The following is a 26,552-nucleotide window of genomic DNA, read 5'->3' on the forward strand; positions in this document are numbered from 1 at the left end:
TCTTATTCTTTCTGTACTTCTGCTACTGTATGCCCCGAAATAACTCCAGGTTGAAACTCCATCTGTATAAAAACAGCAAATCAAAGTAAGCAAGTATTTTACAGGGAGGAAACCCTGCATCTTCAGTGTGGAGGACTTTACTTCTACACCTCCTTATTTATTTATAACAGGCCTATTGTTCCACGACCACAGTGAAAAGAGAAATCTCCTAAAAGAAGTAATGACTACTAGGTTTCTAATAAAAATGGATTTAGCACTAATTTCCGAACAGTAAAAGCAAATGCTGAGTTGCAGCATATCTGTGGTAGACAAGTTGAATCCATGTTCTTTTCACACTTAACCACCTTTAAAAATTCCCCACACAAATTCTAGCTTATCGACTGTGCAACATGTGTTCTTTGGAACTGTGCCAACACTTCACGCAGAGCCTTATTACTGCCCTTTATTTCACTGTTTCCTTCATTTTACTACTAACATTCTACATCTAGATGAAATCTTTACTTTCCATACAGCTGTGTATAACTTGCTGTTTACATTGCATTTAATAAAGTCATGTCCTCCTACAAGCATCTCATTTTGCTGACAGCCATTAACATTACATCTCCATTTATAGAGGGTTGTGCTACAAATTATGTTTGCCTCTCATTTGGATGCTTACAGGACTTATTGTAAAATGATATCCATTTCTGTGCATCTTATTTTGATTAGGCTTAGCAGCACTTTCTCAGTGTATGATTATTGGGTCACTTTTCAGCACAACTCTCAGATGATTGAATTTTTAACAGAAACGCTGATAAAAAGATGCCCAATGCTATGCATCTCCTTTTTGCTGACAATTAGCAGCAGACCATGATGCATACCACAGTTTGTAACTCATTGGTCACTGCTGTAGTTTAAAAAAGTGACCTAGCCTTTTTTGCACTGTTGTACAGTTGCTCCATGTTTCAGACCTCCTGAGTGTGCCGTCCTTCAGATGAGATGTTAAACCTAGGCCCCATCTGCATAATTTGGTCATAGCTCAGGTTGATGTAAACTATCCCATGGCACCTATCAAAAAGAGTAGGGGTCCTTTATTTATATACTAAAAGAACTGTTGCTTACAACATGTTTATATATTTACAAATGCACAACTATATAGACATTCAAATTTATTTGCACATATTCATAGTTTTCCTTACAATCGTATTAAATATTCATCTCTATTAAATCTCCACTCCTTTTTCCACAACTACTATCTTATTTTACTTAATATTGTTGCTAAAATCCCTTTCCTATTAAGTATAATTTCACTTATTCTTTCATTCCATATAACTTGTATAAATAACACAAAGTAACCTTTTATCGATTCTTTTTAACATATTCTTTATTTCTGTTCATATCATTTCCATATTTAATCGCATCCATGCTTGTTTTATCCACTTATTTTATATCTTCAAAAAATCTTTACAATATCACATAACTTTTTTTTACTCTTACATTTCAAAAACATGTTCAGCATTTCATCTTTGTAACAATGTAAACATTACTCTATAACTTTTTTTAATATGGCATGTTTCGTTTTACTGCTGTTTTATCTATTACAGGCCTCCGCTAAACATCTTGACATTCTACTTTCTTATTACTCCATTTGCTTCTTATTTTTATAGCTTTAATTTTTCATCTGTAGATTTTTCCCATGGTTTACATAGTAATGATTTTTCATTACATTTGTGTGGCATACTTTTCTTTCTTTTTGTGTATCATCCGCATTTTATTTTCCACAAAAATGTTTTTTTTTTCTTGGGAACATTTTGTTTCTTCGTTTATGCACTCTCTTTCTCTCTTGCTCTTTTTTAGCACATCCCAAAATTTATCATACTAATATTTATACCATTTTACTACTAATCTACCATCTTTTTCATTTATCCACTTTAACGCTTTGTGCAAATTTAGTGAAACAGCATATACTAATGGGTTAATTAACCCTAAACGTCCTTCCTCTTTATTTACATACAAAATTTCTCTTTTGCTAGGTTTAATCCAGAACCCCCATATAAATTAAAAACATTATCTGCAATAATACCTTCTCAAATACTGTTGGCAACATAAACACACTTGCTAAGTATGCTATTTTCTCATCAGTACCGAATTTATCAAGTGAGCCTTTTTTCTGAGTGATAGTTTATATGTTCTTCAGAAAAGTCAGATTTGTTTGTTTTTTTTCTTTCTGTAGTTTTCACTTTAACTTCTACTTGCATACCTAACACAGGAATTTAATTTGTTGTAAAATATATATCCCCCTACCCTTTACTACATCGCCTAAACTTTTACATTTCCCTTTCCTTAAAGCCATCCCCATCACCTGTAGACACTCATTTGTGCAAATTATTACTTCTTTTATCCATGTTTTTGCAAGTATTATAATGTCATCTGCGTATGTTAAAAGGACTGGATGTTGTATTACCCTACCTTCATTTTGTGATTTATTTCACATACTGTTACATTCATAACTAATACAAGCTAACTGCCACTGATTGGCCATTCCTGTCTTACACCACTTTTCATATGCACCTCTTGGCTTAACCAGCCATTTAAAAGTATTTTACTTTATTATTACAAGTATTTTGCTGCGGTAGCATTGTCGCCTCACAGTAAGACGTTGTCTTGTTCGATTCTCAGCTAGGGCGTCTTCTGCGTGGAGACAAGCGTGAATGGGCGTACCTTCATTGAAGGTTGTGCGTCAGGACTGGCAACTCGGCATGTAAAAATCAACTGCCAATAATTAGCGGACTGGCATTCCGCTGTGGCGACCCCTAACCGGGAAAAGCCGAAAGACACAACAACAAAAAATTACAAGTACTTTAATTTATTATTACTATGCACTGATGTACATAATTCTTAGCTTTCTCGCATACAATATGTTTTATTATTACCCATAGAATTTCATGCCCAGTTGTAGCAAAAACCTTAAAGTCTCCTGTCATCATTTTTGCTTCTTCTTTTCTATTCATAATATTATTCACAATCTCTCTATCATTAACAATTTTTAACAACCCTTCCCCTTTATACCAAATATGCTACTTTCCATAATATTTTCAATTTTTGTTTCAAATCGCATTTGTATTATTTTCATATAGATCATATAATCATTATTATTCAATATTAGTAGTCTAAAGTTTGAGATTATAAATAATCTTCACCAAGATATTTAAACGCCTCCATAGTCCATTATGCAGATGACTCAACCATACTCTGCTCTGCTCCCAACTCCGACATACTACAACAAAATACCCAAGCAGCTTTCTCTACTGTGGAATCATGGCTCCACAAAAAACTCCTTTCTTTAAATGCCAAAAAAACCTCATGCTGTTCACCCCCAAAATAAATACAGCTAACAACAAAGCAGACTTTAATATACCCTGAACTCTACAAAAATTTAACTGTTAACCAGGACCAAATTGTTCAAACTGCCCATCCAATATTAATAAAACACACAAAAAATTAGGGCTACTATACAGGCACAACAGATTCCTCTCCCTACCAACTAAACAAACTTAGCTCTTTCTTACTGCCCTCTTTAACCTATGGTGCACCTTTATTAATCAAGTTGCAGTTTTTCTTCAAAACAAAACTAGAATCTTGCTACAAGAAGATTGCCAAATTTGCTACAAGTAGTCACCATTCTTCTTGTCACTGCGTTGCTTTAAGGAAATGTCAATGGCTCAAATTCCCTTACTTCCTATTACTCCTTCTACTCCTTCAGCTCACTACCGCACATAAAATTTATTCACAAACCTCAAGAATGCTCTGCCCTTAGCTCCTTACTTGCCCCATACACCCCCAAGCCATTACCTTCAGTACACCAACACTTACTCCAAATTCACAAACCAAACTTACCTGCAGGAAAACCTTTTATACTCTTGGATCATTGCCAGAATATGGAATAACCTTCCCTCTTCTATCTGCAGTGAACAATGTCCTAACTTTAAAACTCCCCTATAATAATATGTTCTCCAGTTGGACATGCATTTGCTCTAATGTCCCTTCTGCCTCACTTGAGGCCATCACTTGATTTTTCTACCCCTCAGGCCTAATCTTGCATCTACTGTAGCTCTTTATCTGTTCTCTTTCTAAAATTTTATCAGCACCATATCTCTCAACCTCTTAGTGCAAGAGATCTGGACAATGCCTGACAAAATGGGGGGACAGAGGCCCAAAATAGGAACATATTTTAAATATTGCTCTTATAAACTTAGAAAGTTGCTAGAATAACAGGGTTTCTTTTAATACACATTTTCTGAAGGATTTGAACACTGAAACTTGAGTGGATGTCATTTAGTGACTTCAGTCCTAAGATAATCCCAGTGATTTGCCAGAATTTTATGAGGAACATACGAAAACTATAAGCCAAAAATCTGGTCATTCTTCAAAAATCTGTACAGTTGAGAGGTATGATTCAGCACTGAGAACTATATAGTTTAATTTATAGCAATCAACTGATTTGAGTATTTCCTCATTGTTATTGTTTGATTCCTTCTGTAACTAACTGTAACTCATTTTGAAACCACTACATAATGGATTTCCTATGAAACTTTATACTTCTGTACAATCTGTTACTCGTGTTTGAAATCACTTGCAAGTGATATAGAATGTGGAGCTGTTGACTACTTCATGAAACTTGTGGATCTTGTTTACTTCACGTTGTTCTCATGAAAGAAATGAAATTGTCTGATACTTTTGAATTGCTATACTAATTGTTATTGTAACCTTGGAGTTTTTCTTCCTGGGCCTCCACTGAAAAGGGGTTCTTTTTAGCCAAGTGGACTTTCCCGGTAAACAAACGTCAATAAAATAATTGTAGTCTACCTACTTGTTTACATATGCATTTAAGTATCCCACTACATAATTCTATATACGTAAAGCCTTCATATTCAAAATATATTTAAAAATATTTTTGCTAATCCCTTAAAATTTTATATATTCCTTACCTTATTCCTTCTGGTCCTGCAGCCAAATCTATATTTACTTGTCCTAATACTTTATTTAGTGCACATAAATAAATATCTTTCTCCAAGTCCTTTTTCTCTTTTCTTTCTTTCCTTTCTTTACTTCCCATGTTTTTTCACTACCTTATTTTTTCTTTAAACTTTTCCTTTACATTATCGTCTATTTCTTCTTTTACATTTTTTTATTTCTCTCATTACATTAGCATCTTCCTTTACTAATCTGCTTAAGTAATTCAGTACTTCTCTTTTTCCTTGTAAAAATATCTGATTAAATAACAATTCAATGTATTTTTTCTTGATTTCTTTCACATAATCCTTTTTCTGTGTCAAAGTACTTTCTATCATTATGTTCTAACTTGTTATATGTTCTTTTATATTTTTCCTTTCTTTTTTTCTCACATATTGCCTCTGTAAAAAAAAACATTTTTTTTTATATTTTACTTAAATATCATCCACCATTCAGACCAAATTTTATAAAATGTTTTCATAGTATTATGAGATATAACTGCATTACTAATCTGTTTCCTTCTTCATTCAGTGCTCTCTATCCTTTTTATTCCTTTGCCCATTTTTATATATTACTTGTTTTCCTTTATCTTTGGTCATATTGCAAGATGATTAGAAAATCCTGTTTCAAGTACCTCCCATGTTGCTATAACTAAACAATGTGATACTATGAAGTCTATTTTAGTTCTATACATACCCTTTTCACAAGTCCATAAATTGTTGTCCCAAAGTTTTAACTTACCACATCTTATAACATTTAACATTTTTCATATTTTCTTTCTTTTTATGCTCACCTTTTAAAATCACAAAGTCTCCTGTTACTACTATTATTTTATCACTTCAAAGCCTATCTGATGAAATAAGCTTTCTATTAGTATAAGCATATAATATTATAATTCTGTGTACTTGTTTTTTACATTTTAAATCTAAAATGGTTAATCTTACCATTTTTGCTAAAGTTACATCTAATATTTTACTGTATTTCTGAAAAAATATAGCTATTGCAGAACATTTGTCATTTCCCAGATTCCATATTCTTCCCTCCCCATTTTTTCTCTGTTTGTAATCTTTCTTCATGTATTAAGTCTTGTGTCTTTTAATATAATTATATCTACATTACATGCATTACACTACTTCAAAGTCCCTATTCTTACTATATACTAAATACATACTATATATTTTAGAACTGTAATGCACTGTATTTTCACTGCTCTGATTCCGATCACTAGTGGTTGCTCTCCTTACCATAGCTCCTACTATACTATCGTTACTTTCTGTTCCTGTACAGCATTACTTAGTGCACCTAACACTGTGCACATTCAATGTAATACTTACAATGCATGTACAAATACTAAACCTAGAGTCTTTGATAGTAGTTTTCACTCTTACTCACAAACACTGGCTAATGCACAATGTATGTACCGTAACTGTGTACTATTCTACCTATGTTCCATATTTCAGCTGTACACCACAAATCTATTAATTACCTTTATATTTAAATTAATATTTTCTTGTTTGTTCTCTCCACTATAACTGTTGATGTGCTGCATACCACTGTAAAAACATGTCTATTGTAATTTGTGTATATACTGATCATGTTTAAATATCTAAATGTATCTGTAATTTTTCTATGTGGAGCTTTTCTTCCCTAGCCTCTACTGAAAAAGGGCCTTTTTGGCTCACTTAGGCACCCCCGGTTAACAAATGTAAAATAAAATAATAAAAAAATGTTCCTATCACACATCCCCTTTTCTGTTGGCTTTTCAACATAAATGTACAAGTAATTACCTGATTAATAGCTGCCATTACTTAACAGATTTTTTTTTTTTTTTTTGCAGTAGACGGGCAACCGTGTCTTGGGTCCACCCACTCTGTTCACCCTTGCTCCACTCGGGCTCACTTTGCTCCCCTACCCCCAATTCTCACCCACTCCCACTAAGCCTGCATTTCTTCTTAACAATACCACACCTACTGACCTATTATGCAATCATCTGCTCTACTACTTAGCAATTCCATATGTCTCACAAGATAACTACCCTCTTACATCACTATCTAGCTTCCCCTCCCCGTCACACCACCACTCCATTTAACATATTGTATTCACATCACATACCCACTAATAACTCTTCTAGCAAAACCACTACCATGTTGTTACTGCACACTACCCTCTCCATTTCATTTATTCTAGCCTTTCATCTTACCTAGTATCACAATCAGTTAATCACAAAACTGTCCTTTCCCATCCTCCCTTTCCCCTCTCCTCCCTACTTTATGTATACAAATATTTCCGTAGCTGCATGCCTCTTTAATTGCACCAAAAACACATTTTTTTTACATACAGGTATGTACAGCAGCCAGCCACTCCTTATCTAGTCTGAAAACATGATAGGCTGACACCCAAACAATTACACCCATTCCTACATAAAATATCTCATCTCCAACTAAGTGGAGACATCCACTCCAATCCAGGCCATATACCTACACAACAAACACTCCACAGACCACCTGCTGCACTCTCCCAAATCTTCATTAATTATCCACATAATGCGTCTGACCTTCTACTTATCAACATGAATCCGAGGAGCCTTGCAAACAAAATAATGCTTCCCTCTCCCTATACTCACCTGACATAGCAGTCATGACTGAAACTTGCCTAAAACCTCACATAACTGACAGTGAAATTCTAACCCCAGGATATAACATCCATAGACTGGACAGAATGAACAATGACAATAGAGGCATAGTTGTAATCTTTAAAAATACACTAAAACTTGAATGTTTAGAATTAAACCAACCAGAATGCAATGCTGAAATAATAATTACCTGTCTCAAAATTAATCCCCAAAATATATATATATATATATATATATATATATATATATATATATATATATATATATATAAAATCATTACATCACTATACATCCTGCCTAGTGATAACCTATCCATAACTGAAAACTTCCTTAGTTGGTCTTCCTCTACATTTAATCAAGAAATCATAATAATGGGGGACTTCAATATGGATTGGCTCACCTGTGACTCAGACAACCCCTCTAGCTTTATAAACCTATAAGGATACACCCAAACATTATAGTCCCCAACTAAAATAGACAAGCACAGCAATAAGCAGTCAGTACTTGACTGGACTTTAACCAACAAGCTGTCACTGGCCTATTTAGCAGGCTGCTTCCCTGACAGTCTCCGTGATCATCTACCTACCTGCCTACTTAAGCAATGTCTTTACCCCAAAAAAGTACCACATGCAAACATGTTTGTAACAAAAACATTTTTCACCCAATACGTCATATCATTCCTCCAACACTATGAATGGTTCCCACTAAAACATCTCCAATTAGATTCTGCCATCCAGTACTTTAGCAGCAATTTCTTAAACATACTAAACAGTCTAGCACCCCCCCCCCCCCAAATGTAAAGGTGAAGTCATTCCATGCACCATGGTTAACTAAAGATACAAAACAGCTACTCAAGCTGAGATGCAAAGCCTGGACACAATATCAGGACAACAAAAATCAAGCCAACCCAGACAACTACCATCAACTGAGGAACAAATTAAAAAAATCAAGAATGATAAAAAAATCCTACTATATTAGGATCCAACAAAAACACCAAAATAATCCACAACAATTCAGGGGTGCTATAAAACAGCTTCTACTACCTGCCCAGTCCTCAACTCCAACCCTCTCCACCACAAATACTACTGACAGTATAGCACATATTTTAACAATTCTATACGATCACTAATCAAAAATAACAATACTCTCCTCGCCATTCCTACAGAAGCTGAAGCAACTGCCAGGTCATTCTTCCTAATCCCTGTCCAAACCAGCACCATAAAAAATTACTCAACAAACTGAAACCCACATTTTTAACAGCTGATCAGCTGCCAACCGAATATCTCAAACTAGCAGCCAATGCTACCTCTTACCCCATCTCACTTCTGATCAATTGGTCTATAACAAAACAATATATTCCCAAGGTCTGGATGATTTCCTATATCATCCCTCTGCATAAAGGTGGCAGCTCAAGAGACCTCCCTAATTAGACCAATAACCAGTATGTCCACTACTTAAAATTTTAGAAAAATTTATGCCATCACAATTCATGAATTTCCTTCTAAGCCATAAACTTCTAACCAGCTTGCAACATGGCTTCCGACCCAGTCACAGTACCACAACCACCCTTATAAGTTTCAACAACACAATTAATCAACTCAAAAATAATGGACAATTAGTATTCTCCATCTTCCTAGATATGTCTGTCCAAAGCATTCGATATAGTTTCCCACAAAAGACTCCTCAATGATCTCTCTTCTGTAAACCTAAACAATACAGCTCTTTCATGGTTTCACAACTACCTATCTGATCGACTGCAAGTGGTCAAATGGCAAGGGAGGATCTATCCTCCATATTACCCATCACAGTAGACGTGCCCCACAAGGTTAATTTCTAGAGTCACTCCTCTTCACCAGCAAGCTCTACACTGCTACTAACCTCACCACTATCATTCAATATGCAGATGACTCCATGCGCATCTGTGCTGCTCCCTCACTTTCAAAACTCCAAGAAATAACACAACAATCCTTCTCAGACATCAAATCTTGGCTCTTCAACTATCAACGTATTCTCTCCTTTTAAAACTAAATTAATTCTCTTTTCGAATAACAAATCAGCTGATCTCACATTCTCCTTTCTCATCTATTCAGCAAACAATACTAAAATTGAACCCATCTCTCACACTAAACTACTTAGTGTCACCATTGATAACAGCTTGAGATTAATGAACACTTAGCACTAGTCATTAAAAGACCCGTATAAAACTCTGCTCCCTCTATAGAGTCAAACCATACCTCACCAGCTTCACCAGGCAACCTATTGCCATGACCTACCTTCTATCTATCCTACTGTATGCTTCGTCCATCTTCACCAACCTTAAGACAACAGACCTAGGTAAGTTTGAAGCCTGCTATAATAAAGTTGCCAGATTTGCCACAAACTCACCATACAGATCCCACCACTGTGCTGCTTTTCACCAATGAAACTGACTAGAACTACCCAACCTTCTAGCCTTCAGTCAACTCACGACTGCCCATAACATAATATAATGACCTGACATGTGCCCAGCTCTTCAAAATCTAGAACCCTACACCAATAAAAGAACCCTAAGATCTTCCAACAGATTCCTATTAAACGTCACAAAATCTAATAGTTTTGGGAATTCTCTGTACTCCAGTCATATATCCAGGGACTGGAATACCATCCCTCAACATATCCAAAATACCTACAACCTATCCAAGTTTAAACAACTTCTCAAGGTGCGCTTAACTGACAACTGGCTCTGATCATGCACAACTGCAGGCTGAAGGTACCATCAATTTTATTAATTTCTTCCCTCATCTCAAACTCTCATTTCTCTGTAAACCAATCTCTTCTCTATTAAGCTACCTCCCTTATTATTTTACTGCCCCTCCAAAATTACTCTTATATCCCCAATCTAGCCTCTATCTTGTACTCATTGTAGAAATGCCTAGACACCAGTATATATCATGTGTATTTTTGTGTAACTGTATTCTGTAATTTTATAGGCATGAATGTTTACTTTGCAACTAATTTGTAACTAATATGTAAGAAAAAAAAAGTGCTCTTATTAATTGTATTTTGGAGCTTTTTTCCTTGGGACTTCACTGCAAATGTGCTACTAGCCCCGTTGGACCTCCCCAGTAAACAAGTGTCAAGTAAAATAAAATAAATATTCTTAGTACTATTCACATTTGCAGAACGCACTCTAAAATTTGGTTTTCCTTTTTCTATTTCCTTAGTTTCATGGTTTCATAGGTTCATAGCTAGTTACTAGGCTGGCTGCCTTAATGGGCCATTTTAAGCCTAGGCAGTTTCCTCCCACAGGTGAGAATCAAACACTGCACCTTGTGTCTGTGAGTCAAACACCTTAATTATAGCAACCCCAACCATTAGCTGGATATATTCTTTTTCATTCATTTTCTTTTTTTCTTTTGTACTTTTTTCTTTAAAAATGTACTTTTCTGTCTTTTACCCTTTTACCAATAGAATTCTTTTTTTTCTTTTACTAACTCTGTTTGTCATCTTTGTCATTTATTTCAGAGCCTTCTTATATGTCCTCTTTATTATTTTTTCTCATCTAATTTTTCCTACTATTTTGAAATTTGTTCTTTGTTCATTTTCTTCACATTTCTTTTCCCTTACCGTTTTCATTTTTCAGTCCGTCTATAAATGTCCAATTTTGTTGCATGTATAACATTTCAGTTAATATTTTTGCATCATGTCCCATTTCCCCACAAATGTAACATTTTAATAAGGTCCTTTTCCACAAGAAGAACATGTTTTGGATTGTCCCAGTATTTTGACACCCATATTCCACATCCACATTTATCATGCTGGTATGTGTATATTTTTTCTCTTTCTGTTTTTAACATAATATTACAATGCCATCTGCCAGTCCATAAACCACATTATCATAAAGATTTGCATTCTCACCTCTGTAGTCATTCTTTTTTTTTATTCTTCAAGAAAATTTTCCATTGGAAAAAATGTCTCAAATATAATGTCACAAAGTGTCTCTATGTTTATAAGAGTAAATGTTCCTACCTCGTGTGCTTTTACACCCATAGAAGCTATTAAATTTTCCTACACTTCATACCTGTCCATTTCTTTGTCTTCTTTACTTTGAATCCTTATCATGAACATCTGTTTTTTCATTTTTTATCTACATTTTCCTTTTCTACTACTTCCCTTTTGCCTTTTTTACTTTCTCAGCATGTTTTCTTTTTCATCTCCTCACTTTTCTTCAGGATTATCTTTACATCCTCCTTTTGTTATTCTACATAATGTCCCCCCAAGAAACATCTCCTTCATTTTCTGGCTTACTGTGCATCACCATTTTTTTTTAAGTAAATCATCCTGCAAGTCCTCTCAAGTGGCGTTCCCTCATCATCTGCATTGGCAAGGGCCTCTATAGACCCGAGTTATACTAAGTATAAAATCACAAAGCAAACTAGTAAATAAAAAGTTAGATCAATGCTGTGTTCCATTCTATGGCAAAAGTAGTATTTCTTGTGGCAAAAAAGAAAAATGCTAATGATTTGCCTGCCTTTGTTGGTTCTCTTTACAGCTTGATAGTTTTATTTTTAAGTGTATCAGTGAACTTTGCAAAGAGTGTTTCACCTTCTGGATAGATTGTTCTAATATTGATGCTGTCTGAAGTGTGGTAGATACAAAAGTAACAACCTTTGTCCTGCATCACACCAAATTGAATATTCCCACGAATACTAGAATAAGGGATCTAAATTTTCAGCAGCAGATGAGAGAGAGATTTCTTAGACTGCACCTTGTCCACTTCACAAATAGACTTCCATTGCAAATTAAGCAGTGTGATGCATTGTTGTCATTCAAACAGGAAACAGTCAATTGAGTGCTTGTTCACAAATTCATTCCTTGCTTTACTGGCCTGGCCCTCCTTGCGAGGGGAGGTTCAGTCTGAGTTTAGGTACTGGAAGGTGTAAATACACACAAGACTCAATTGCCCTGCATTTCCTATAATTGTATATGGTAACTGTATAATGCCTGTTAAAATTTTATCAATGAGTCATACTTCAAATTCAGAATATGTGAACTATGTTTTACATAAAGTAGAAGTATCCTATCATTCCACACCATCTTGGCTCACTATTGCTTGATTGCAGTAAACTTCCGCATGGTGAAATTCATTCAAAGAATGAGTTTTACCATCCTCAGTTTTCTAACAAAATAAAAACTCCTGTCATGTTTGATGGTGTTGTGCTGCACCCCACAACACTCTCAACCTATAAATAGGTCACACAGCAGTAAGGAAAATGGAAAACAGAGTGAGAAAACTCTGTTTCGGTGAGTTTTGTCTGTGGTATGTTTTACCCTAACAGCCTTCCACCCCACAGACACACATGGTATTAAAAAAATTAAAAGTGAATCTGTTATAGTTGTACATTTTGTAAATGTATTTGTATTTATTTATTTCAGTTTCATAACCAGTGTTTGGAATACTCCATTTTCAGCCATGACCTGAGCACCATGGTACAAGACACAAGTAGAAACGTATGCACAAACTGAAGAATAATAAAGTTGTACATAGTGCAGTAACAAAGTAGAGATTCTGTGTTTATAAGTTATTTATTGTTTGTTTATTTATTTACATTTATTTACCAGGAAGTTTTGACTAGACATAGGTCCTTTTTCAGCGGAGGCCCAGGGAGAAAAGCTCCTCAAGTACAATAAGAAAACAATACAATAGAAAATGTTACAATGTTACATTTGTAGATAGTTTTAAAGTAGACAACATGATCAGCAGTGTACATGACACAGTAGTAAGAACAACATCAAAGGTAATGAGTAGAGGACAGTATTAAAACTGAACAGTCAATTAAAATGATACCTATGGATTAAGCTTCATAATAGGATATAAAGAAATAACGCTGTATTAAGTTGGGAGAGTACTTAGTCGGGGTTGGAGCAAGGGCAGAGCCAATGCATTTTAGGTGAGACTTGAGAGTGGTTTTGAATAGACTGATAGATGGTAATTTGGTTATTGAGGGGGGAGATTGTAGCACAGGAGAATAAGGCTACTCCTGCTGAGTTTTTGGGTTTGGTGTTAATAAGTAGATTTTTACTGTTAGATCTTAGAACCCTAGAAGTAGAGAAGGGTTGGAGTAGGTTTTGAAGTAATGGTATCTTGTGGGGGTGGTTTATTAGTTTGTAGGCAAATGATAGTTGATTTAGGTGAAGAAGTTGAGGGAGTTCGAGCCAATCAAGTTCCTTAATTGAGTTGCAGTGGTGGCTGCAGTAGGTTTCGCCTGTTGCAAACTCTGCGATTTTATTGTAGCAGGATTCTAGTCTGTTTAGGTCAGTCTGTCTAAAGTTGGTAAGTATGGGAGAGGCGTAGAGTAAGGTGGAGATTAGTTTGGAATTGGCAATAGCGGTCCTGGCTGTCCTTGGGTATTGTTTGTTTCTATTAAGTGCCCAGAGTTTTTTATGAACTATTTTTATGGTAAGAGATATGTGGAGGTCAAACTTGAGATTATTAATTTCCACAGCTAGAAGTTTGGTATGATCAGATGGTGAGATGATGGTGTTGTCCTTTGCACGAATGTTGAATGATTGCGGAAGTTTGTATAGATTTGGAGGGTTGAAAGATAAGGAGTTTGGTTTTGTTTGTATTGAGTAGAAGTCGAGCATTGGAAAGCCAGCTTTCTACAGATGTGAAAGACTCTTGTGTGATATTTTGGAGTTCTGGTAAAGTGGGGGCAGAGCAGATGAGAGTGGAGTCATCCGCATATTGTATGTGTGGCATGTTTGGTGGAGGTATGAAGGTTGTTGATGAAGAGGGATAAAAGTAGGGGGCCAAAGATGGAGCCTTGGGGGGACCCCGAGAGAGACTGGGAGACAAGGGGATAGCTGATCTTGCCAAACTACTGATTACTGTCGGCCAGAGAGATAGCTATAGAACCAGTTGGTGATTGAGTGAGAATAGGAGAGATTAGTGAGGACAGAGAGAAGAAAATTGTGAGATACCATATCAAAAGCTTTTGATAGGTCCAGAAATATAGCAGAGGAGAATAAGCCATTGTTTTTATGGTGTAGGATTATGTCTGTGAAGGAAAGCAGGGCAGTGGTGGTGCTATGATATGGCCTTAAGCCATGTTGGGATTTGGAGAGGAGGTTGTTAGTTAATAGATAGTGTAGTACCAGAGCGTTAATGCATCTCTCAAGAATCTTAGAGAGTGCGAAGAGGATAGCAGTGGGGCAGTAGTTGGAAAGGTCAGTGGAGGAGCCACCTTTGTGTAGGGGAATGGTGTGTGAAACCTTCCACAGAGCAAGTACATAGCTTTCTGATATGGAGCAGTTAATTAATATGGAAATTGTATAAGGCAGGGTGTCTGCTCCTAGTTTTAGGTATTCTGAGGGAAGGTTGTCAGCTGCGAGTTTAATGGGCTTATGTTTTGTCAAAAGTTTTTTTTTTTGGAGGGGGTGGGGGGTTGGGGTTGAGTGAGGGTGTAGTGGATGAGTTGTGGGAGAGTTGTGGTTTGGCTAGAGGTGGAATGGTTTCAGTGAAGTGTATATTGAAGGGGTCAGCTATGCTGCTGAAGGAAGAGGGGATGATAGGAGGGTGGGCGCCTAGCTTACCCGTGTGGAGTACAGAGTTTACTGTGGTCCAGAATTGCTTAGGATTGTGATGGGTGGAGTTTAGAGTGGACTGATAGTAATGGGCTTTATCTGTATTTATTTGCTTTTTTACTTTGTCACACAATTCAAGGAAGGATTGCTTTGCAGAGGGGGTTTAGTTTGGCGCCATATTTTCCATGCTTTGTCCCAGATTTTAATGAGTTCCGGGTGTTTTTTTGTAGCCAGGGGGAGATTTTAGTTTTGAGACTGTCATTTCTTGGGGGAGCATGAGTGTTTAAGATGTTGAGGAAGGTGAAATTGAAGAAATGGATGGCTTTGTTTAGATTGAGCTATTTTAGTGGTGTCCAGTTACAGTTTTGGAGGGAAAAGTTGGAGTGGGGATTAAAGTTGGTTGTATTGTGAATTTGTCTATGGATAATTTGATTGGCATTTTTTATATGGTGTGTTAGGAGGAAAATTGGGGTATGTCAGGTAGACAGCTTGTAGTGTAGGAGTGGGGATCTTTGTTGACCAATATCCAATCAAGGATAGTGTGGTTGTTTGGGTTTTTATTTATGTGGGTGGGACACTGTATTAGTTGGGAAACAACATGTAGATTTAGGTGAATGGTTGAGTGGACATTGTTACAGGATAGTCAGTTTGAGTTAGTCACCAAGGATGATGGTTTCTTGGGGAAGAGAAAGATTGGCCCAATTTAGGAGGTTTACTAGAATAGGAATATTCTGGCCTGGTGGGAAGTAGCTGCTGATAATGTTTATGGTTTTATTTGGGTTTAGTTTGAGGTTGGCATATATTTCTTCCTTTCCAATCAGTGGGGCTGAATTGTTGATAGTTTGAATGTTAAGTTGATGTTTAAACATGAGTGCTACACTGCCACCTTTCTGTGATGGTCTGTCTGTGCGGAAGATGCTATACCCGGGGGGAGAATTTATTCACTTTTGATGTGGGGTTTGAGCCAGTTTTCCATTAGAAGGAGGATGTCTGGGGAGTATGTTTTTATGGTGGCATGTAGGTCTTGGATTTTGTTACAAATGCTTCTAATGTTTAGGCACAGGATGAGGAGATCAGATTTTTTTTTTGTTGGCTGTGATTAAAGAGAGGTGGGAGGTGTTTTGAGGGAGGTTAGTGGTGGGGTTAGGGGAGGTGGGGCCAGGTTTAGGGTGGATGTCACCGCTATGAGTTAGTTTAGAGATGGAAGCCAGTATGAGTTTAGTGTAGATAGTTAGGAGTTTGTCATGTTTTAGGGATATTTTTTGCTTAAAGGAAGATGGTATTTGAGTGGGACTGTAGGGATGAGGTATCTAGTGGCTTGAGAAGTGTAGTTGTAGAGTGGGTTTAGGAAGGAGGGAGATGTGAGGGTGCAGTGAAATTTGGTTGAGAGAGTTAATTATGGATGTGTGATAAGATGTTAAGTGAGCAAGAAGAGTGCAGGTAAGAAGAGTAAATATGTTTAGTGGCATGGCTGAGCAGTGCTAGTTGTGTGGTGGATTGAGGGAGGGTGTAATTGGGGAAGTTGAGTCAGTTAGAGTAGCCCTGATTGGTGGAAAATTTGTGGGCGTGGCAATTTTTAAGATAAATCTAGATGTAATGGGGGTGGGTGGAATTTGGGTGCAGGGTGGGGCGCATAGTGAGCTTTTGGGAAGCATGGGCGAATGGAGCGGGACCTAATCCCCAAGCCAAGCATTGTAAGGTACGTTAATATGCTTTATAGGACTGTTAGGTTTTCCTTGTTAAATTCAGTGTCCTTGTATAAAAAAGAAAAAACTTATCAATCTGGTGTATAGTTTTTAATGCAGACTGTGTTATACTAATTTTCCTGGTAGGGAGTAAGAGGGAGTTTAGAAGTGGAAGATATTTCCTGGTAGGGAGTAAGAGGGAGTTTAGAAGTGGAAGAATGAGGTGAAAAACTTAGTGTTGGCTCGATCAAGTGCACACAGCCCTTCCCTGTAACATTTTAGGTAGAAAAAAAGGCATGTACACTTTTATTTTGTTTTACTTAGTTTCTTTGCCATAGTAAAGGTCCCGCTGTGCTACAGGCACTACAGGTAGAGTCCGCAGGTTATAGGAGGGTGTAAGGCACATAAGTCAGGCAGTAGTTTTAATTAACTGTTAGAAAAAAGTTAGGGTACAGGTTAGGAGAGATTATAGCAGTTCAGGGAGGAATGATACATATATATGGGTTGACTTTATAATTTCAAAATACTGAAATACCGAATTTCAGTATTTCGAAATCATAAAGTGGAAAACTGAAAATCGCAAAAGTGCATAATCGTGAATTCGAATATCTCGAATTCGTGGTTATGACACGGTATGTGACGTGCAGTGTTGGGAGTGTGTCATGTATGGATGTAGGTGCAATTGAAGGTAAGTGAGTGTTTTGTAAGGGTTATGTGTGGGAGTTTGAGTGTGTCTGAATGTGTGGATGTATGTATATGTTTGTGTGTGCGCGAGGGACTGTGAAATGTGTGGGTGTGTTTCCTTTTTGTGCCTGTGCAATCTTAGAGTTAGTATATATAAGTAGGGGGGTGTGGGGGGGGCACAGCCCCCCCACATGGGGGAGCAGGGGGCTTGCCCCCCCCCCCTGCTTGCATGTAGTGTAGGTTTGTTTGTGTTTTTGTGAAGTCTTGCTAGTGCGCAGGACGAAAAGAGCTTTATTTTTATTGTTGGTTTGCAGTTTGTGTGTACTTTTTAGTACCTTGTGAGTGTTTGCTTTTGGATTAAACACCGTTGGTTTGCTTACTACTCTCATTGCCTTCTTCACTAATTGTTTGTGTTTTTGTATTTGTGTGTGTTTTGTTTGTTGTAGTGTGGGTTGGACGATGTATCTGTTGTGTGGTGTATGGTTTGTATGTATTCGTGATTGTGTGCTGTCGGGATTATGGGTGTTCGACTTTATGATTTCGAAATATTGAAATTCGGTATTTCAGTATTTTGAAATTATAAAGTGAATCCGTATATATATATATATATATATATATATATATGTTTATATATATATATATATATATATATATATATATGTTTATATATATATATATATATATATATATATATGTTTATTTATATATATATATATATATATATATATATATATATATATATATATATATATATATATATATATATCTATATATATAAAATACAGCTTTATATTCAACAAGAAACTACGTACACATTGCAGTTAAAGGCACTATGCTTGTTAGAGTGAAGTGCAGTATTTACTAATGACAATTATTGCAACATTGAACTGTATTTCTCTTGGTATGTCCGCTTAGTGACAATAGCAGAAAAAGCAGCATAACATCAGTAGGTAGGCATTCCTACTACTTTCTTAGTTACACTTAGTTTAAATGCAGTCTGTGGCCACAAAGAGATGTTATCAAGCAGTCGTTTAGAGGCGCCTATGTTGTAGCTATCAATAAATGACGGGAGCATGTGCTCATACTTTTAGTGAGACTTTAACTTAAAATATGAACACAATTCGTCCAGCACATTACACAAGCATTAACTCACTGATGTTAGAATCAGGCACTTTAAAAAGAATGTAAAGTCTTCCAACAGATTGCACAAGCAATAACTCAGTGATGTTAGAAATTAGGCACTTTAAAAAAAAAAAAAAAAAAAAGAAGGCTATGCCTCCAACAACTTACACAGCAGTAATTCAGTGATGGTAGATTTAGGCAACATGCAGCAATAACAATCTAAGATAACAATACCATGTTATATATTTATTTTGGTTATCTGCTACAGCAGTTGAGTAAAATTAACTTACATGGGTTGTGCCCTCGATCAGGATGCCGATTTAAACATGGCGCCTTAAGTGGGGGTATATGTAAGCTTGGGGTGGGAGGGGCTAGGACACTGCTGATTATTATTGGATGTTCACCTTCCCAAGCCAGGGATAGTAAAGTATGTTACTTTGCTTTATAGGATTAAGGATGTTTGAAATTAAATGGTATAGGACATTTACAATGATAAATGCAAGTGATATTATTTACAGAATGTACAACCGAGTTAGGCATTCAACCAGTGGTAATTTGTTAAAATTCTATCTTTATAAGAAAGATGTGACTACAGGGTGAGCTACAATGACTACCAACTGTCACAGAAGTAAGATTATTTGGTGACCTTAAACAGTTATTTCAGTTTGTTTTTAAATAATTGTAGTGTCTCCTGCTGCTTCACTTCTACATGTAGCCGGTTCCAAACAATTGGGCCTAGCCTACAAACTGATCATTTTCTGTGGAGATTTTAAAATGTGGTGTAATGATGGTAATGCTACCTTCTTGGCTGTTTTCAGGGGAGGACAGTATCCCATTGTTAATAGCTTGTAGATTTGATAGTATTGATGACATTTTGCTCTGTCATTCATATAACCAGTTCCACTGATGTAGAAGTTGACAGTGATGAGTTTGGGAGTCTGCAAAAATAACTGTGCAGAATTTGTTCATAGTAGTTTGTATTTTACATGTGTTTGAGCTGGAATACAAGGTTACAAATGGGAACCTCCTATTTGATTTTAGGGATAAGCACATTATTAGCTAAGGCATCATGACTTTTAGAGGTGAAGATGTGTGAAATTAAACTGTATAGTTTGAATTGGAGTGTTTTGGTAATAATGTTGTCATTGTGCTGATTCCTAGATACTTCTGTTCTGTTACTAGTGGCAATGAGTTCCCATTTGTGGGAGTAATTAGATGTGGGAATTGAAGAAGTTTTTGCAGTGTGCCATATGACACGATAAAGTTCAGGGGGTCCTGAATCTGCTGGATTGCCATCTGGCTCATGGGTCGGATGCAGAAAATCAAATAGGGGACGTTACCTCTACAAAGAAACCAGTCATCACTGGAGTCCCCCATGATTCTGTGCTGGGACCTCTCCTGTTTGGCATCTACATTTCTGAAGTAAAAGCCAAAACTAAAGGGCTCAGGCTAACTTAGTTTGTAAATGACTGCAAGCTAGGTTCAGTCATTGAATCCCCAAATGATTAGGCCTTCCTGCAGGAAGGTTTGTCCCATGTAAATAACTGGTGCCGAAATCACAGACTAAAACTAAATGCCAAAATATGCATTATTGTAGCCTTTGAGAAGTCATCTACTCCAGGGAAGTAACACATTGACAACATACCCTAAGAGCTGACCCAGTTGTTTGGGAGTTGGGAACTAATGTGGACAGTGACCTAACTTTTGACTAATGTGTGCCCATTATTGTAAGAAAGTCTTATGTTGCACAATTTATATAAAAAAGAGATTATGTCTAGATCTACGGATGTCATTGCCCCCCACCCCACTTACAAAATTGCAAAAGTGCATAATCATGAATTCGAATATCTCAAATTCGTGGTTATGACATGGTACATGACATGCAGTGTTGGGAGTGTGTCGTGTATGGATGTAGGTGCAATTGAAGGTAAGTGAGTGTTTTGTAAGGGTTATGTGTGGGAGTTTGTGTGTCTGAATGTGTGGATGTATGTATATGTGTGATGTTTGTGTGTGCGCGAGGGACTCTGAAATGTGTGAGTGTGTTTCCTTTTTGTGTCTGTGCAATCTTAGAGTTAGTATATATAAGTAGGGGGGTGCAGCCCCCCACATGGGGGAGCAGGGGACTTGGCCCCCCTGCTTACATGTAGTGTAGGTTTGTTTGTGTTTTTGTGAAGAAGTTTTGCTAGTGCACAGGACGAAAAGCGCTTTATTTTTATTGTTGGTTTGCAGTTTGTGTGTACTTTTTAGTACCTTGTGAGTGTTTGCTTTTGGATTAAACACCGTTGGTTTGCTTACTACTCTCATTGCCTTCTTTACTAATTGTTTGTGTTTTTGTATTTGTGTGTTTTGTTTGTTGTAGTGTGGGTTGGATGATGTATCTGTTGTGTGGTGTATGGTTTGTATGTGTTCGTGATTGTGTGCTGTCGGGATTATGGGTGTTCGACTTTATGATTTCGAAATATTGAAATTCGGTATTTCGAAATTATAAAGTGAATCCATATATATATATATATATATATATAAAATACAGCTTTATATTAAACAAGCAAGTACGTAGACATTGCGGTTAAAGGCACTATGCTTGTTAGAGTGAAGTGCAGTATTTACTAATGACAATTATTGCAGCATTGAACTGTATTTCTCTTTAGTATGTCCGCTTAGTGACAATAGCAGAAAAGGCAGCATAACATCAGTAGGTAGGCATTCCTACTACTTTCTTAGTTACACTTGGTTTAAATGCAGTCTGTGGCCACAAAGAGCTGTTATCAAGCAGTCGTTTAGAGGTGCCTATGTTCTACCTATCAATGAACGACGGGAGCATGTGCTCATACTTTCTTGGTGAGACTTTAACTTAAAATATGAACACAATTCGTCCAGCACATTACACAAGCATTAACTCATTGATGTTAGAATCAGGCACTTTAAAAAGAACGCAAAGTCTTCCAGCAGATTGCACAAGCAATAACTCAGTGATGTTAGAAATTAGGCACTTTAAAAAAAAAAAAAAAAAAAAAAAAAAAAAAGGAAGGCTATGCCTCCAACAACTTACACAGCATTAATTCAGTGATATTAGATTTAGGCAACATGCAGCAATAACAATCTAAGATAGCAATACCATGTTATACATTTGTTTTGGTTATCTGCTACAGCAGTTGAGTAAAATTAACTTACATGGGTTTTGCCCTCGATCGGGATGCCGATTTAAACATGGCGCCTTAAGTGGGGGTATATGTAAGCTTGGTTGGGGAGGGGCTAGGACACTGCTGATTATTATTGGATGTTCACCTCCCCAAGCCAGGGATAGTAAAGTATGTTACTTTGCTTTATAGGATTAAGGATGTTTGAAATTAAATGGTATAGGACATTTACAATGATAAATGCAAGTGATATTTACAGAATGTCCAACCGAGTTAGGCATTCAACCAGTGGTAATTTGTTAAAATTCTATCTTTATAAGAAATATGTAACTACAGGGTGAGCTACAATGACTACAAACTGTCACAGAAGTAAGATTATTTGGTGACCTTAAACAGTTATTTCAGTTTGTTTTTAAATAATTGTAGTGTCTCTTGCTGCTTCACTTCTACATGTAGCCGGTTCCAAACAATTGGGCCTAGCCTACAAACTGATCTTTTTCTGTGGAGATTTTAAAATGTGGTGCAATGATGGTAATGCTACCTTCTTGGCTGTTTTCAGGGGAGGACAGTATCCCAGTTTTAATATCTTGTAGATTTGACAGTAGTGAAGACATTTTGCTCTGTCATTTATATAACCAGTTCCACTGATGTAGAAGTCGACAGTGATGAGTTTGGGAGTCTGCAAAAATAACTGTGCAGAATTTGTTCATAGTAGTTTGTATTTTACTTGTGTTTGAGCTGGAATACAAGGTTACAAATGGGAACCTCCTATTCGATTTTAGGGATAAGCACATTATTAGCTAAGGCATCATGAATTGTAGAGGTGAAGATGTGTGAAATTAAACTGTATAGTTTTGGTAATAATGTTGTCATTGTGATGGTCCCTAGATACTTCTGTTCTGTTACTAGTGGCAGTGAGTTCCCATTTGTGGGAGTAATTAGATGTAGGAATTGAAGTAGTTTTTGCAGTGTGCCGTATGACACGATAAATTTCAGGGGGTCCTGAATCTGCTGGATTGCCATCTGGCTCATGGGTCGGATGCAGAAAATCAAGTAGGGGACGTTACCTCCACAAAGAAACCAGTCATCACTGGAGTCCCCCATGATTCTGTGCTGGGACCTCTCCTGTTTGGCATCTACATTTCTGAAGTAAAAGCCAATACTAAAGGGCTCAGGCTAACTTAGTTTGTAAATGACTGCAAGCTAGGTTCAGTCATTGAATCCCCAAATGATTTGGCCTTCCTGCAGAAAGGTTTGTCCCATGTAAATAACTGGTGCCGAAATCACAGACTAAAACTAAATGCCAAAATATGCATTATTGTATCCTTTGCAAAGTCATCTACTCCAGGGAAGTACCACATTGACAACATACCCTAAGAGCTGACCCAGTTGTTTGGGAGTTGCAAACTAATGTGGACAGTGACCTAACTTTTGACCAATGTGTGCCCATTATTGTAAGAAAGTCTTATGTTGCACAGTTTATATAAAAAAGGGATTATGTCTAGATCTAGGGATGTCATTGCCCCCCCCTCCCCACTTACTCAGCCCTGATTTGGCGAATCATTGAATGTAATGCCCCCTTGGCATGCATCTGCCAGACACATGCAACAATTAGAAGGCCTGCAGCGGTACCTTGCTGAAATGATTGAAGGCCTAAATAACATTCTCTACATGAACCACTCAAAGCCCTGCACTGTATTGTTCTTGTTACGGACTGCAAAGAGTGGCCTGTCTGGCTTAGAAGGCATCCTCCAGTCCAGTACTGATGGATTTACTGCACATCAGCAAGTCAGATGGTATCAGAAATACTTGGTCTAGTGATCTAAACCTCTTCTGCAACACTAAGAGAATGGTTTGGAGGTTTAACTTGCAGAGGATACCTCTGCTCTGAAACACTCCCCATCCACATAAAACAATGTTCATCCCTGTCCATATTCAAGTACAACTTGGATCTATTGATGGGAAACAGAAAATTTACCTCATCTTTGTACTATTAATGGACAGAAGCAGCTCCTAAATCCTTTATCCCATGCATGGACCCCTCAATTTGTCTGTGGTAGCATCCTAGTTATTCACATTAGGGGTAATATATAATCATCAACCACGGGATAAGGCCAATCTCTAACCAAATGAAATAGACAAATTTGAACACAAAAAGGGAAAATGACTTGGCTTAAAATGGCCTGCAAGGGCAGCTAGTCTAGTACTTACCCGTGGATCTATTAAGAGCATATGTTTGTTCAGTGGCATAAATCTGTAAATCAAGATGTCTGTTTCTGTTGAGGGGTCAAGGTGTTCTTATACGAGTCAAGTGACGATATCTCCATAAAGTACCAAGTTGAAGTGGGCAGGTCAGTGGATATGTTGTTAATGAATGGGGAACATTAATAATAGAACAAGGATGGATCCTTGTGGAACTGTTATGTTAGTAGGCCCCAGTTTCCAGGTAGATTTGAAACCATCATATTGAATTTGGACTAAAATTAAATTTAAGTTTGTGAAGAAGCACGTTATTTATTGTTTAAAATGCTATTGTCATATGAATTAACAGACCCGTTAGTTGTGAATAATTTGCATTGTAATAAATGTCAATGGCTTTGTAAAAATACTGTCATAGTACTGAAAGAATTTCTGAAACTGCTTTCTTTATCGCAAAGAAGACCATATTTGTTTACATGATCTCAGTTGTTTAGTCCTTTTTTTCCCCCAAAAGATTTTTGTTAAAGGTTACAGATGAACAGAAATTGTATGGCAGGAGAAATTCCATGCGATACTCTGAAGCCTTCAGAATACGAAATGGATAGGTGTCCATTTGAGTTGAGTTAGCATCTTGGTTTCATCTTGGTATCCTAGGAAGAAAACATGAAATCAAATTTATGAGACTAAGATTCTGTAGAGTTAGTAAATGTAATACTTTTGGAGAACTGACGTTTACATGAAGCAACACTGAATACTCTTAATGCTATGTTATCTTTCAGTTGTCAATTGCCCGAACTGGAAGGAAAACCTAACATAACGGCTCTTGATATACAAATCCGAAAACTTCGCATGTTCTACCTGGAGAACATTAAAGAATCTGCAAGAAAACTAAGAGAAGAAGCTACAGATGTAAAGGCCACTTTGCCTGACATTGAGGACTGGCTTCTAAAGGTGTACCAGATGGCCGAAGAGGTTAGTATTTGGCTGTAGTGAGATCTTAATCTTAAAATGAGTACAATACGTGTGCCAGTAGTCTGTTGTTATGACTTCTGAAATTAATCTGTAGGCTGCAACAATTAAATGAAAAATTGTTAAAAATATGTATTCAGGGTCTGTGGATACTACTATAGCTGACTATCCTAATAAAGGTTACAGTTCTCTTGTATTTCCAATTCACTAACCCTTTTACTAAGTGTCCTTTCATGATAAATTATAACTGAACTTTGTTCTGACATCTTGAGCCATTTTTATTCATGATGGTGCTACCTGCATTTGTACATTTATTTGTTTGTCTTTTGTTAACCAGGTTAGTCCACTGGGCTGGGATGGTGGCCCATTTTCAGTGAATACCCGAGGAGAAAAGCTGCACATAAAGAGACAGCATGCAGAGTTTTATATTTGCTATATGTACATTCTAGACATTTACAGAGGTTTTTTAAATTGCCACACATGCATTCTAGACATATTAGAAAATATAGTACATGGTGTGACATCTTACCTTAATGAGACTTAACAGTACATATAAAAACAATTTACAAGAAGAAGTAGATTGCTGAGCAGTTAGATAGAATCCTTTTTTTTTTTTTTTTACCAACTGGGTAGAGGTGCAGAAGGAGTGAGTGGTGAAAGGGAATAGGTAAAAGGAGGGGGAGAAAGATGTAGTTGGGATGGTAATAGTAAGAGGAAGTAAAGTAGGAGTTGAAGTGGGGGTGGGATGAGTATTAACAGTGGAAGAGATAAGGCTAGGTTTAGGTAGAGAATTGCTGAGAAAGACAACTAGGGGAAACAGATTGTTGGTGTTAAGGAGTACATAGATTAGGGTGATGAAGGACTAATGTATTGTGAAGTAGTTGGGAGGGTAAAGGGTTGGGTGGCAACAAGTGGAGTAGGGGATGTTACTTGGGTAGTTCTTCATTTCTTTTTTGAAGGGGGGGGGACTGGATAGACCGTATATAGTTAGGGAGCTTATTCCAGGTTTGAGACATAGAGCATTTATATAGTACTTTGCCTATAGTTTTATTGGGTCTGTAGGTGTCAAGAAGTTGTTGGTCAGTGCTGCAAAGGGATCTGGTAAGTTTGTAGAGAGATAGAAGGGTAGACAGGGAGGGGCAGTTGGCAAATTTGTAAAGTAGAGAATGTGTTATTTGAAGCTGAGAGAGTTTGAGGAATGTAGGAAAGTCAAGCCATTGCAGTTATTTGAGGGCACAACAGTGGTGGGATTTATGGGGGAGGTTGCAGGCAAATCTAGCTATCTGGTAGTAGGTTTGATTGAGTTTGGTTAAAAAGATTTGCTTGAAGGTGGACAAATATAGAGGAGGCATAGAGTAGGCAAGGAAGGAGGTAGGCTTGAGCCAGGCAGGTCCTAGAGGAAAATAAGAATTTTTTGTTTCTGTATAGTAGGCCTAGTTTTTGATTGGTCTTTTTCATGGACTGTTTGACATGAAGATCAAATTTCAGGTTATCCTCTATTGTGACACCTAGAAGTTTGGTGTGAGAGTCAGCATGAATGATGGCATTGTCTAGGGAGGAGAGAGT

General features: G+C 37.0%; 1 protein-coding gene across 1 annotated transcript in view; it reads left to right on the top strand.

Moving 5' to 3' along the window:
* The window catches only part of LOC122788742 (myoferlin-like), a 1,037,182-nt gene that overhangs the window by 978,902 nt on the left and 31,728 nt on the right, over nt 1–26,552 (top strand). Inside the window, exon 25 of the mRNA XM_044055636.1 lies at nt 24,797–24,989. Coding sequence (XP_043911571.1) covers nt 24,797–24,989 — 193 coding nt within the window. The remainder of the gene's footprint in view (nt 1–24,796; nt 24,990–26,552) is intronic.

This window comes from Protopterus annectens, chromosome 14.part0 (genome assembly GCF_019279795.1).
Source record: "Protopterus annectens isolate FY-2018-M chromosome 14.part0, PAN1.0, whole genome shotgun sequence".
Taxonomy (NCBI): domain Eukaryota; kingdom Metazoa; phylum Chordata; order Ceratodontiformes; family Protopteridae; genus Protopterus; species Protopterus annectens.